The sequence below is a fragment of the Barbatula barbatula genome (assembly GCF_947034865.1).
Source record: "Barbatula barbatula genome assembly, chromosome: 4".
Taxonomy (NCBI): Eukaryota; Metazoa; Chordata; class Actinopteri; order Cypriniformes; family Nemacheilidae; genus Barbatula; species Barbatula barbatula.
This window is the reverse complement of record NC_136768.1, coordinates 23,691,151-23,703,229: the sequence shown is the minus strand read 5'-3', so window position 1 is coordinate 23,703,229 and position 12,079 is coordinate 23,691,151. Positions and strand designations below refer to the sequence as shown.

The 12,079-nt window shown below is 39.7% G+C and overlaps 1 protein-coding gene across 2 annotated transcripts in view; it reads left to right on the top strand.

Moving 5' to 3' along the window:
- The window catches only part of tafa5a (TAFA chemokine like family member 5a), a 115,562-nt gene that overhangs the window by 85,993 nt on the left and 17,490 nt on the right, over positions 1-12,079 (top strand). For both annotated transcript variants that reach the window (XM_079455448.1, XM_079455447.1), the window contains exon 3: positions 8,342-8,469. In XM_079455448.1, the coding sequence (XP_079311574.1) occupies positions 8,342-8,469 (128 nt within the window). The remainder of the gene's footprint in view (positions 1-8,341; positions 8,470-12,079) is intronic.

Genomic DNA, 12,079 nt, shown 5'->3' with positions numbered 1-12,079 from the left:
ATATTAATTAATTATTACTAAATAGCATCTCTTTATGGTGAGCCCTTTGATACACCAGTTTTGGGTTTGTGTCGTTTTTGTGAATTAAAACAATAAGCTTTTACTTTGCTGCCGACACAATAGAGGACAATGGTGATGGCAATCTCTAGCATTAAACAAGCATTAAATGTAACTAACCACCCTTTACTTAAATGTTGTAAGAGTCCAATGCATTAAGGTACTAAATGATTAGTAAACATTTATAAACATTCACAAAAATGAAGAATAGTCCACTTTTGATTGGGTACTGCAAAAACATTAATACATTATTTAAATAAATGTGTAAATAGGGTAAATACAGGTCATTTGGGACACATTTTACAATCACTAATGATTAGTAGATGTTTATAAACCTTTACAATTGATTAATGGTTTCCAGTTTAGTCCCGCAAAAACAAATAATTCAAAATGATTTGAAAATGTCAAAATAATCTAAGTTTACACAACAAAGAACAAATATATGACCTTTACGGACTGTGATTATGAATGAATTAATAATACATTAAATTAATAGTTTATATTAATATAGTACATAGAATTTCCAAGCATGTTTTTAACAACATAAGTAAATGTAAAAGTTTGTTCAGTACATATAAAGTATATAAAATGATTTCTGCTAAAATATTTTGTAGTGCATGATCATATGAATTGAAAGTTTAATTATATGTAAATATTAAAGGTCCAGTGTGTAATTTTTGGGATGATCTATTGATATAAATGCAATATTATATACATAACTATGTCTTCACAGGTGTATAAAGATTTTTTTAAGTGTACTCAAAGTAAAAGTAACTTTTTAAAAGTAGGCGGGGGACTTCTCCTGTTTTTTGCAACATCAACAACAGTCATAATGCCTTATTTTATATATTAAAATGGGTTACAAGTGCACTGCAACAAATAAAAAATGTTTTGCTATGGCATAAATATTAATTAAACAATTCTTAAATCAATAAATATTTTCTTCAGAACCAAAATTAAGCCTTAAAAAGATTGTAAGCCTTATTTTCTTAATAAATAATCAATAGTACACACTGATAAGTTTCAGCAGTGAAAGCACGTATGAATGGTTCCACAGTTGTAACCTGATCGTTACCATGACAACATACAGCGGGGAAAATAAGTATTTGACACATCAGCATCCCCTCATCAGTAAGGGGATTTCTAAGTGGGCTATTGACACAAAATTTCCACCAGATGTAGCCATCAAGCCAAATATTGAATTCATACAAAGCAATCAGAACATTTAAGTATAGAAGTTGAGTCATAATAATTAAAGTGAAATGACACAGGGAATCAGCCGCCGGCGGGTCTGTTGACCGGTCGCGAGGTGCCTCCTGCGATCGCCAGACGGGGTTCACCCTTCTTTATTCAAGACACTCCTGTATGACTAGTGATGCCTGACTGCATGATAGACTTTACAAAGCTCTGCAGCGGAGATTTTGTCATCCTGAGTTGATGTTGCCTCTCGAAAATAAGACCTAAGTGAAGACGTACCTGCAGCTCGTCGGTTAACTTGATGTTTTTCAGTGCTGCCATGTCAGTCAATGGCGGCTTTCTCTTTACCACTAACGTCTACTTCACAGCGACATAGTGTGCAAAATCCATGAAAAGTGTCTCTACTGCTTTTTTATATGAATTCGTGGTTTTTTGGCCATTCCGGTCGGACATTTTGGCATGTTAACGTTATGATGTGACGTAGCCAGTACGTGGACTCCACCTCAATTCGTGGAGGCTTGTTTACGTTTTTAAATAATTATATATCAGATATTTATTTGACACCTCTTTCAGCCAATCATTTGTTTGACCGGAGATCTTACGGCGTCAGACGCTATGCTGCTGCGTCCCAATAAAGGTTTTAGAGCGCGTTTTTAAGGACAAATGAGTGTCCGGCTTGAGGCTGCGCCGGTCGCCGGACAGGGGGCTTAAAATCCGGACTGTTCGGCCAAAAGCCGGACGTATGGCCACCCTACTCACATCTGCTGTGTTAATGTAGGGAGAATGGCAGACAATCAGCAACAATCAAACTTTCCTGCGGAACCGACAACATGTAAATCAACAAAACGAAAGTCAGTTTTTGAAAAGGCTAAAAAAGGTCTGGATATTAAAAGAGGAAAAACTCAACTTAACATCGGTTCAGCTTTTACACGATGGAGACCATGGTTGCTGGACAGTTATTTTGGACAGTTCTGTACATGCTTCGAGCAAGGGTGTGACATAAAATTAGCACCTTTCCAAATTAACCACCCCACCCCACCTTTAAGCAAGCATTTTTAATCAGGTTTCTCCATTTACTTTCAGCGTCGGACTGGGCAGAGTGTGGTTTAGCGGGTTTTGAAGCAAATACAATTATTTCTACTATGTAACATCTACTATGTGTGGAGACAGTCAATCAAAATCAAAATAGATTTGAGCGATTGTTATCTGGGAATAAAGCATACTAAGCAAATGTAAATATTGAAGTGCACTATAAGAAGAACCCATTTACTATATGATTAAAATAGATAAGCTATGAGCGTAAAGTAATAAAATAAGCCTGAAAGAACAGTAAGCCTGAAAGAACAATACTGGCTCTGGTCGCATCAAATTCAAGACTCTGCTGCTGGCCTAAAAGACCACCACTGATTTGGCACCCCCTTATCTTTATTCGCTAATGCAGACTTATGTACCGACCAGATTCTTATGCTCTGAAAACGAACAACGTCTTGAAGTGCCATCCCAAAAAGGAAACAAACTCCGGTCTCTCACCTTCTCTGAATCAGTTCCCGATCAGTTGTGGAATGATCTGACTGTTGCTACAAGATCAGCAGATTCTGTAGCCATCTTTAAGAATCATCAGAAAACACATCTTACATCAACTGGTCCTGATTCTGCTAGACCAGGGGTGTCAAACGTACGGCCCTTGGGCCAGAGGGGTTCAGTTTGGCCCGATGGATAAATCTGTAATATGAAAAAAATATAATTTTCTGCGGAACTAACAGCAGATGGAAGCACTGAGCTTCAGGATCTGAGTGGTGTTTAGTTCTATTACCTGCTTTTCTGTCGGGCCTGGCACCCTCATCAGCAAAATGTCTTTGTCAAAAAAGAGAAAAGTAGACACAGAGTGTTGGAATTTTTAAAGCAAAATTTACCTCTTCCTATATGTTCATGGAGGTGAATGGGAAACCTTTGTGCCTGGTGTGCATGCAGCAAGTTTCGGTGCCACTATGAAAAACAGCATGGCGAAAAATACAACAACTTGCACGGAGAGCTGTGAAGACAGAAGGTAAATGAAATGTTATTGGGTCTGAGGAAATCTGTTTGCACCTGGAGCGAGAGGCCAGTGATGCGGCAGTGAAAGCCAGCTACCTAATAGCATTATCATAGAAGCCGTACTGTGAGGGGGAGTTCGTCAAAAATTGCATACTGAAGGCCGCAGAAGATTGTGTCCTGAGAAGCGACAAGCTTTTGCCAATATTAGCTTGACGAGAAATACAGTGGCAGACAGAATTTCGGAACTATCGTCAGATTGGGACAGCCAAATGAAACGCAAAGTGGAGTCATTTCTGGCATTTTCTGTTGCAATTGATGAGAGTACTGATATTACGGATGTCGCTCAACTGGCCATATTCATTCGTGGCATTAACGAGACTGACTGTCACAGAGGAGTTTCTTGAGTTGGTGCCTATGACCGACACCACAACAGCTGAGGACATTTTCCGCTCTGTCGTTGGAGCGCTGGTGTCATGATTCTGCCGCATCATGTCATGTTTCTCTTGATTTAGTGGCAGGATCATGACAGATTCTCATGTCTTGTGTGGAGAGAGGCAGTTATGGCCCTTATGGTCTTCCATACACTCTCTCCGGTCTCGTCTCTGTTCCCATGCTCTTGTTACCTCGTTATTGATTCATGCCCTACACCTGTTCCCCTCTTGATTTGGTCCCTTATTTAATGCCCTTGTGTCTTCTGTCTTGTGCTGGTTCATTGTGGTTGTGTGGTGAGTCCATGTGTCTGGTTAGTTTGTATTGTATTCAAGTTTTCTCCTAGTCTTGTCAAGTTTAGTTTAGTTATTCCATGTTCCTATGTCCATGTCATGTTTTGTTATGTTACCCCCACGTGGGTCTTTGTTTTGTATTTATTTATTCCCGCTGTCTGCACCTGGGTCCTCTGTCCGTGTCTCACCCACCGCGCTCATGACAGCTGGACAGAGTCTGGGTGGACTGGTCCTGCGCCGTAAGCCTGGCTACAGATGGTGCGCCGTCAATGATTGGCAAAAAGGCAGGTGTTATGACAAAGTTCAGAGAGAAAGCACAAGCCGCAAATGGAGGGGATGATTTTTGGACATTTCATTGCATTTTGCATCAGGAGGCAGTCTTTAAAAATAGATCACGTCATGGAGGTGGTTGTTTGAACTGTTAAGTTCATCCGAGCAAGAGGTCTCAATCATTGTCAGTTTGACAGCCTTCTCAGTGACTGTAACAGTACCCATGATCTGCCATACCACACTGAAGTAAGATGGTTGAGCAGAGGTGGTAAATCTGTTAAGGAATTACAGTGCCCACTATGGCTGCAGGACCTTGCATTTATGGTTGATATTATTGATTAAGCTGTATGTGTAATCTTTAGGAATCTCAGGCTCCCTTCTCCGGCAGATCCTTCAGAGTGTCATGTAGGGGCTCGCTGTCCACTGCTCACCACATGATCACTGGGGTCCCTCAGGGATCGATAATTTGACCACTACTTTTTTCCATCTACATGATTGTGAGGGACGAGAGGCCAAGAAAAGGAAATACCAGCTTTACTACGAAAATATATTTTTTTTTTATTTGAACCCAGATCAAAATCACAACATATATATGGTGCAACACGATCTCACCATCCAACTTGGCAATTCCACAATCATTCCCTTAGAATCAGCCAGGAACCTCTGAGTCATATTTGGTGAGCAGCTGTCCTTCAATGATCACATTGCAAAGGCAACGCGATCCTGTCGATATGCCTTATTCAACATGCGAAAGGTTAGACCCAGGCCTGGTAATCTCAAGGTTGGACTACTGCAATGCTCTCCTTGCTGGTCTTCCTTTAAAGGCTATCAAACCACTCCAGCTGGTTCAAAACGCAGCAGCACGCCTCATCATGTGACACCCCTTTTGATATCTCTCAACTGGCTACCGGTTGAAGCCCGTATTAGATTCAAGTCACAGATTTTTGCCTACAGGACTATCACTGGATCTGCACCGGCATACTTTCACTCTCTCCTACACCCCTTAACCCCATCAAGAACCCTGCGTTCAGCAAACGAGCGGCGCCTTGTAATGCTTTCTCATATGGGCATTTAATAGTTTTCCCGCTCATTCTCCTTCACAACTCCTTCCTGGTGGAACATTCTTCCTAATGCGGTCCGGTAAACCACATCTCTCACAACCTTCAAAAAACTACTTAAAACACCTCTTCTGTGAATACTTGACAGACAAATGAAAAAAACTACACTAACCCTCTCTCTTCTCTCAACAGGTAGTGGTCTTGCTTTTGTTGAAACTAGTAACTTTGTATTAGCACCTATTGTACTATTGCTCTTGTATGACATATCGCTTATTGCTCCCTGAATTCTTTGTAAGTCGCTTTGGTCTGCTAAATTAGTAAATGTAAATGTAACACCTGATCTCTTTTCTACTCTTTAAAAAAACGTAGCTCTGTATACTGTGGTAGGCTATACAGTATGAGACCAGTTTTAGATTTTTGTCCTCATGTTGTTACTTCCATTGTTTACTTAATCTGTAAGTCGCTTTGGATAAAAGCATCTGCTAAATGACTAAATGTATATGTAATACCAGAAAGCTAAATAATTGCTGAATAGGTTGACTGCCCTTTAGGCTTTGCATTATAAAAGTATGAATTATTATCAAATATTATGAAAATAATAATCCATTAGGTAATTTATGACAACCTTTTCCGGTTGTATGTAGCGTATTTATGGGATACATATATTTAACTTGAATTACACCATAATGATGCTTAACATCAGGTTGACAGAGCTCCCCTTTATTACTCTGACCTCTAATGGCCATCCTATAGGCTACCACAGATGTGGATTCTGAGAATGCACTGGATAGCCAGCTTTTAAGCACACATCTCATTTATACTTTTATTTTCTTGATCTAGCGCTGGCAGGATCATGACAGAACTTCATGTTTAATGTGGAGAGAGACATTTATTGTTGTTATGGCTTGCCATATGCTGTCTCCGGTCTTGTCTTTTGGTCCCTCTGGTCTCCTCATTATTGCTTGTTAATTATTTCATTCCCTGCACCAGTTCTCCTCTTTATTTGATCCCTTATTTAATGCCACTGTGTCTTGTTCAGTTAGTCTAATTTAGTTATTTGTATTTAATTCAAGCGTTGCCTTAGTCTTGTCTACGACAAGTTAGTGTAGTTTGTCCGTGTTCCTGTTTACCTGTCATGTTTTATACACTTGTTCTTTATTATTTTACCCCCTCGTGGGTTTTATTTTTGTCTTTATTATTAAAGACGCTTGTCTGTGCCTGGGTCCTCTGTCCCCTCTTACCACGATCCTGACATCATTTTACCGGCCTTTTCTAACCATGGAGCACTGTACTGTATGTTTTGAGAAAAAAAGGAAAGTTCATATTCCAATCCAGCAAAAACATTAATTAATACATTAATAAATTGAATAGTAATTGTTGCAGAGTCCTATGATACCAAACATGCCAGGCTTTGCCTTTTAAAGGAATTGTGTTTTAGTGGTTAAAATACAATCACGAATATCTTCGCAACTGTTACTCCGATCGAGTGGAACCCATTATAAAAAACACTGAACCTGAACTGGTTTCTTTTATGTTACCAGCCACAGGTCAAAATTTCAATGGGAAGTTGCCAAAAAATGCTTAACATTACATTGTTATGCTTTTGTGATAATATATAATAAAAACGTCTCATTCAGTTGAGAAGTTACATGATATTTGATACGATGGTTTATGAGCACAGTCTGATGACAAACAACTAAATTGGTCGGGATGCGCCACTTGCTGGCCTTATAATTAAACAAAACCTTAAATTGGATCTGATTGACTTTCAAAATTGACAGTACCAAAGTTTTTTGTATTGACACGAAAGTTTGTGTTTCATCATTTTCACATCTTCTTCGTCTTATATAAATTTGGTATATATCCACCTATTGGTCAAAAGTTAAAAGCAATGTTATGTAGTTTTAATTCCTTTCAGGTTTATTATCTGCAAAACTTGGCAAGGTTCATCGTTACCTCACTCTGAAAGAACATGAAAAATTTTAGGCCAGTGCCCTTGCGGTAATAAAATATATTACAGAATTTCTGAAAATGCTTATAACATGCGAAAATATTATAGATTTACTTTAACTGGCTCATGGCGAGTTATTTGACTAAAAACTTACTTCCTGTCTTCAACCCTGCTCCTGGAGGGCTACCATCCTGCAGACTGCAACTCCAACCCTGCTTTCGCACACCAGTCATGAATCTGACAGGAAAGAACCCAGACGCAGATAGCATGTAGAAATTAAACAAAAACCCACGATGCGGGCAAACAGCAAATAATAAAGGACTCAAAAAGAAATGTTTTGTTGTTGCGTATGTCAAAGATGTTTGTAGGGTGATGTCTTATATTAGTACTATAACTTGTCATATAAGAAGACATATATTGTGTCATACACAAACAATACCTACAATACCATCCATATGGTATCAAAACCTGAAATATGTAACATTTCACAATGTGATGGATTATCACAGATCACATCACATTTATTTTGAGCTGACAAACACAGTGTTTGTTTTTATAGTTCAAAACATTAAATGTAAATATCACACAGGTAAATATCTAGGATCTGGCTAATTACTTGTTAAATATAACAGCATACTTCAGGCTTTTCTGAAGTAAATACATGTGCTACATTAGCAATACCTGTATGTAGTCAGTTAATATGCTTACGTCGAGCTATAAACCCTGCAGTCATAAGACCATTTTCTATTTCAAATATTATACAAATAATTATAACTGATTAACTTTGCCCTTAATATAAAAAGATCAGTTCATCGGCCATTCATGTTTCACATTGGGGTCAGTGTAAATAGAGCTTCAGGCTGGGCCAGATCTTATGGCGTGAAAACTATATTTCTTGACAGTGTGGGGAGGCCTATTCTCTGTAATAAATAATTTCCCCACTCAATGTGAAAAGGTTAATCAGTAATAATAGTAATATTATCCTATTAGACATATTTGTTTTTGTTTAATCTTACAGATCATTTCTACTTAAGGGTTTCTTTGATCCACAGCTCATATCGTGAAGACCAAGCAGTGGTGTGACATGATGCCTTGTCTGGAGGATGAAGGCTGTGACCTGTTAGTTAATAGATCAGGCTGGACTTGTACACAGCCCAGTGGCAAGGTGAAAACTACTACGGTAAGACAAACAAGCATCTCATATACTGTAAGCATTTCAATTTTTGGGGGATCTTCTGTTAAACCTTTATAAAACAATTTCAATTTGTTTGGCTTTGTAATGTACTTTGCATCACAACAAAATATGAAACAAAGAAGAAAGTTAAAATAGAGGTAGATTTTAACTATTACATTGAAATGTATTAAAAGAAAAAGGGTGTCCGATCAGAGCTTTTTTTTTTTTCCAAATATTTTTATTTTCTTTTAAACAAATTTAAGTTTAACAAACAAGAACAGAAAAACAGAACAGAGCTCAGCACAATATAGATCTGGACAATATACAGGACATAAGATACAATACAAAACAAAAAGATTAATCTAGAGCAACGCCATTCAATATAGACGCAACAGTAGAGTTGGTAAAACGAAGATAGGGAGTCCAAATATTTAAGAAACGTCCTTTTGTGGAATGAAGAAGGCAGGTTAGGTATTCCAAAGGAAAGAGCTCCATGATGAGTTTATGCCAAGATGTTTTAGAAGGAGGTCTGTCGCTAATCCACGACAGGAAAATGTTCTTGCGTGCAGCATAGGTGAGAATATCATATAGTCTGCCTGAACCAGGACTGAGTTTAGTGTCTCTATATCCCAAGAGCAGCGAGACAGGATCACAGGTCAAAACAGTTCCAAAAATAGCGCTCATATCTTCCAGAACATCTTGCCAGTATGACTGAATTTTAGGACAGTACCAAACACAATGAGTATATGTACCCAGCGCAGTTTTGCATTTAAGGCAATCAGGAGAGGTATGAGGATACATTTTATGTCTTTTGCTAGGAGATATTTGCAATCTGTGAATAATTTTAAATTGTAACAACCTGGCGCGATTACAGACAGATATCCGTTTTGTTTGATTACAGATGACATCCCATTTCTCCTTACCAATAGTTACACCCAGTTCAGTTTGCCATATTAGTGCTGCGTCTGAGACTGCCAGTATGACAGATGTCTGGTTAAGCACATTATAAAAAGAAGTGATCACCTTAGAATACAACCAAGAATACTGCTTAACTATTGATGGATGTTCCATAAAACCCTCATCTTCAGCTAAGAATCTTGGCTTTATATTCGATAGTACTCTGTCATTTGAGAACCAGGTCGCCAACCTGTAAGATTGCGTTTTTCCATCTTAAAAATATATCAAAATTACGTCATATGCTGTCATCATCAGATGCGGAGAAGCTTATACATGCCTTTATGACATCAAGACTAGATTACTGTAATGCACTATTAGGTGGTTGCCCTGCAGGCCTATTACAAAAACTCCAACTGGTCCAAAATGCGGCAGCTCGAGTTCTTACACGTACAAAAAAGTATGAGCATATTAGCCCGGTTCTGTCAACCTTGCACTGGTTACCTATAAAGCATCGCATAAATTTTAAAATCTTGCTTATTACCTATAAAGCCTTGCATGGTTTAGCTCCTCACTACCTGAGAGAACTTCTTACGTATTATAGTCCATCACGTGCACTACGCTCTCAGGCGTCAGGTCAGTTGGTAATACCTAGAATTTCAAAATCAAGTGCAGGCGGCAGATCCTTTTCTTATCTAGCGCCTAAACTTTGGAACAGTCTTCCCTGCAATGTCCGGGAGGCGGACACACTCTGTCAGTTTAAATCTAGACTAAAGACGCATCTTTTTAATCTTGCATACACTAGATTATCATAATACATGTATTTCAAAGATCTAGGCTGCACTAGTTAGATCAACCGGAACCAGGGACACTTCCAATAACAACTGATGCATTTGTTGCATCAAAGAGTGCAGAACAGTACTCTACTCTCAGCCAGTCTTGTCTCATTGTTCCAAGGTTACAAGAGCGGAGCGGGCAGGGCGCAATCCATTCCTAGACCTGACAAATGCTGGACGAAGGAAGTGACGTCCCTACAAAACTTCAGCCACTATTAGATTATTAATGATAATTTTAAATCTAATTTTTTTTATTTTCGCCTTGTTGTGCAAGCACTGTTGAGCTTGTGCAGAGGCTGCAGTTTTTGCCAGAGGGGAACTGGAATCCCCTGGTTAGGCCTGGTGTCCCTCCGAGGTTTTTTTTCTCCTCCAATGGAGTTTTGGGTTCCTCGCCACCGTTTGCATACTGTTTTGCACTGTTTTGCCTGGCCGGGGGGGCTGCTAGAATTTGGTTGTCTTATTTAATTAACACTGCATATAGGAATTTATTGTGTGTCTGATATTTGACCTGTGTTTTGAATTCCATAACCTTTTATGTTTTACTTATAGTCATTTTTTTCTTGTACAGCTGCTTTGTAACAATGAAAATTGTAAAAAGCGCTATATAAATAAAGCTGACTTGACTTGACTTGACTTGACCTTCTTAACTGGACATTTGAGTAGTAATTTTTCTATCAGAGATAAAGAGGCTTCAGAAGCAAATGTAGTTTTTTTAAATATAAAATCACGCACTTGGAGATATCTAAAAAAGGGAGGTTATATTTAGCCTGAATTTGTTCAAATGAGGATAAGGAGGGTCCCACAAACAAATCACACATCTTTTTGACTCCTTGGTGTGTCCAGATATCATAACCTGTATCTGTCATGCCTGGTTCAAAGTCAGGGGTTCCTTGCACTGGGGAAAGCAAAGGAGTCAGTAAAGATCTTCCCTCTAGCTTACGCACTGCAAACCATGCTTTAACAGTATTAACAACTATAGGGTTGTTATTGCACAAAGTCCTTACAGACTTTATATTCTTACAGGATAAAAGACAGAGCAATGAGCAGTGAGTGTGAAACTTTTCTAGACCTAACCAAACAGAGGTGGGATCCTCCTTTACCCATTCGGCTACAAACAGAAAATTATTTTTAATGTGGAGTGCGATAAATAAGGAGACAGGAGACGGAGATGCGTCGAGTCAACTTTACTCTCCACTTAAAACAATAAATAACGAACAGCGAGTCAGAGTATACTCCTACACACCGGTAAACCCGGAACTTCTCTGACACAAAAACACCCTCCCTTAAAGGAACAGTCCCTTGGTGAATGTCTCTTTCCCTTACGTGTAGATCACCACACAGGCCTCCCCAGAATTCACCCATACTAACAGGGCCAGACCAAACAGGTACCCCAAATAGAACAAAAAGCCCTATTCCAAGTACAAAACAGTGCCTAGAAAAGTCAACGTATAGGGGGCGGACCAAGCGGCCATAACGGCTACGCTTAACCGGGGAGGGTAAAGGACAGGGCAGGTCTTGAGGCTGCCGCAGGGGGGCGCCCTCACCGTGGGGGTTGGGCCAGCTGAAGTGGTTCGCCAACATCCACATGAGCAGGCTTGACACGGTCTATAGCCACCCGCTCATGCCTACCCCCCATATCCACAACGAAGTTTTTAGACCCTCCCAACCAGGACGCGGAAGGGCCCATCGTAGGGGGACCGCAGCGGGGTACGATGGCCATCGTGGCGGATAAAGACGTACTTGCCGGACGGCAAATCCTTGGGGACGTAGGACCGGGGAAGGCCATGGCGAGACGAAGGAATAGGCATGAAGGCATCGGCAATGCTTCGGGACACAGCCCGATGAGAGGCCACCTGGCCATACACCAGCTCGGCCGATGAGGCTTG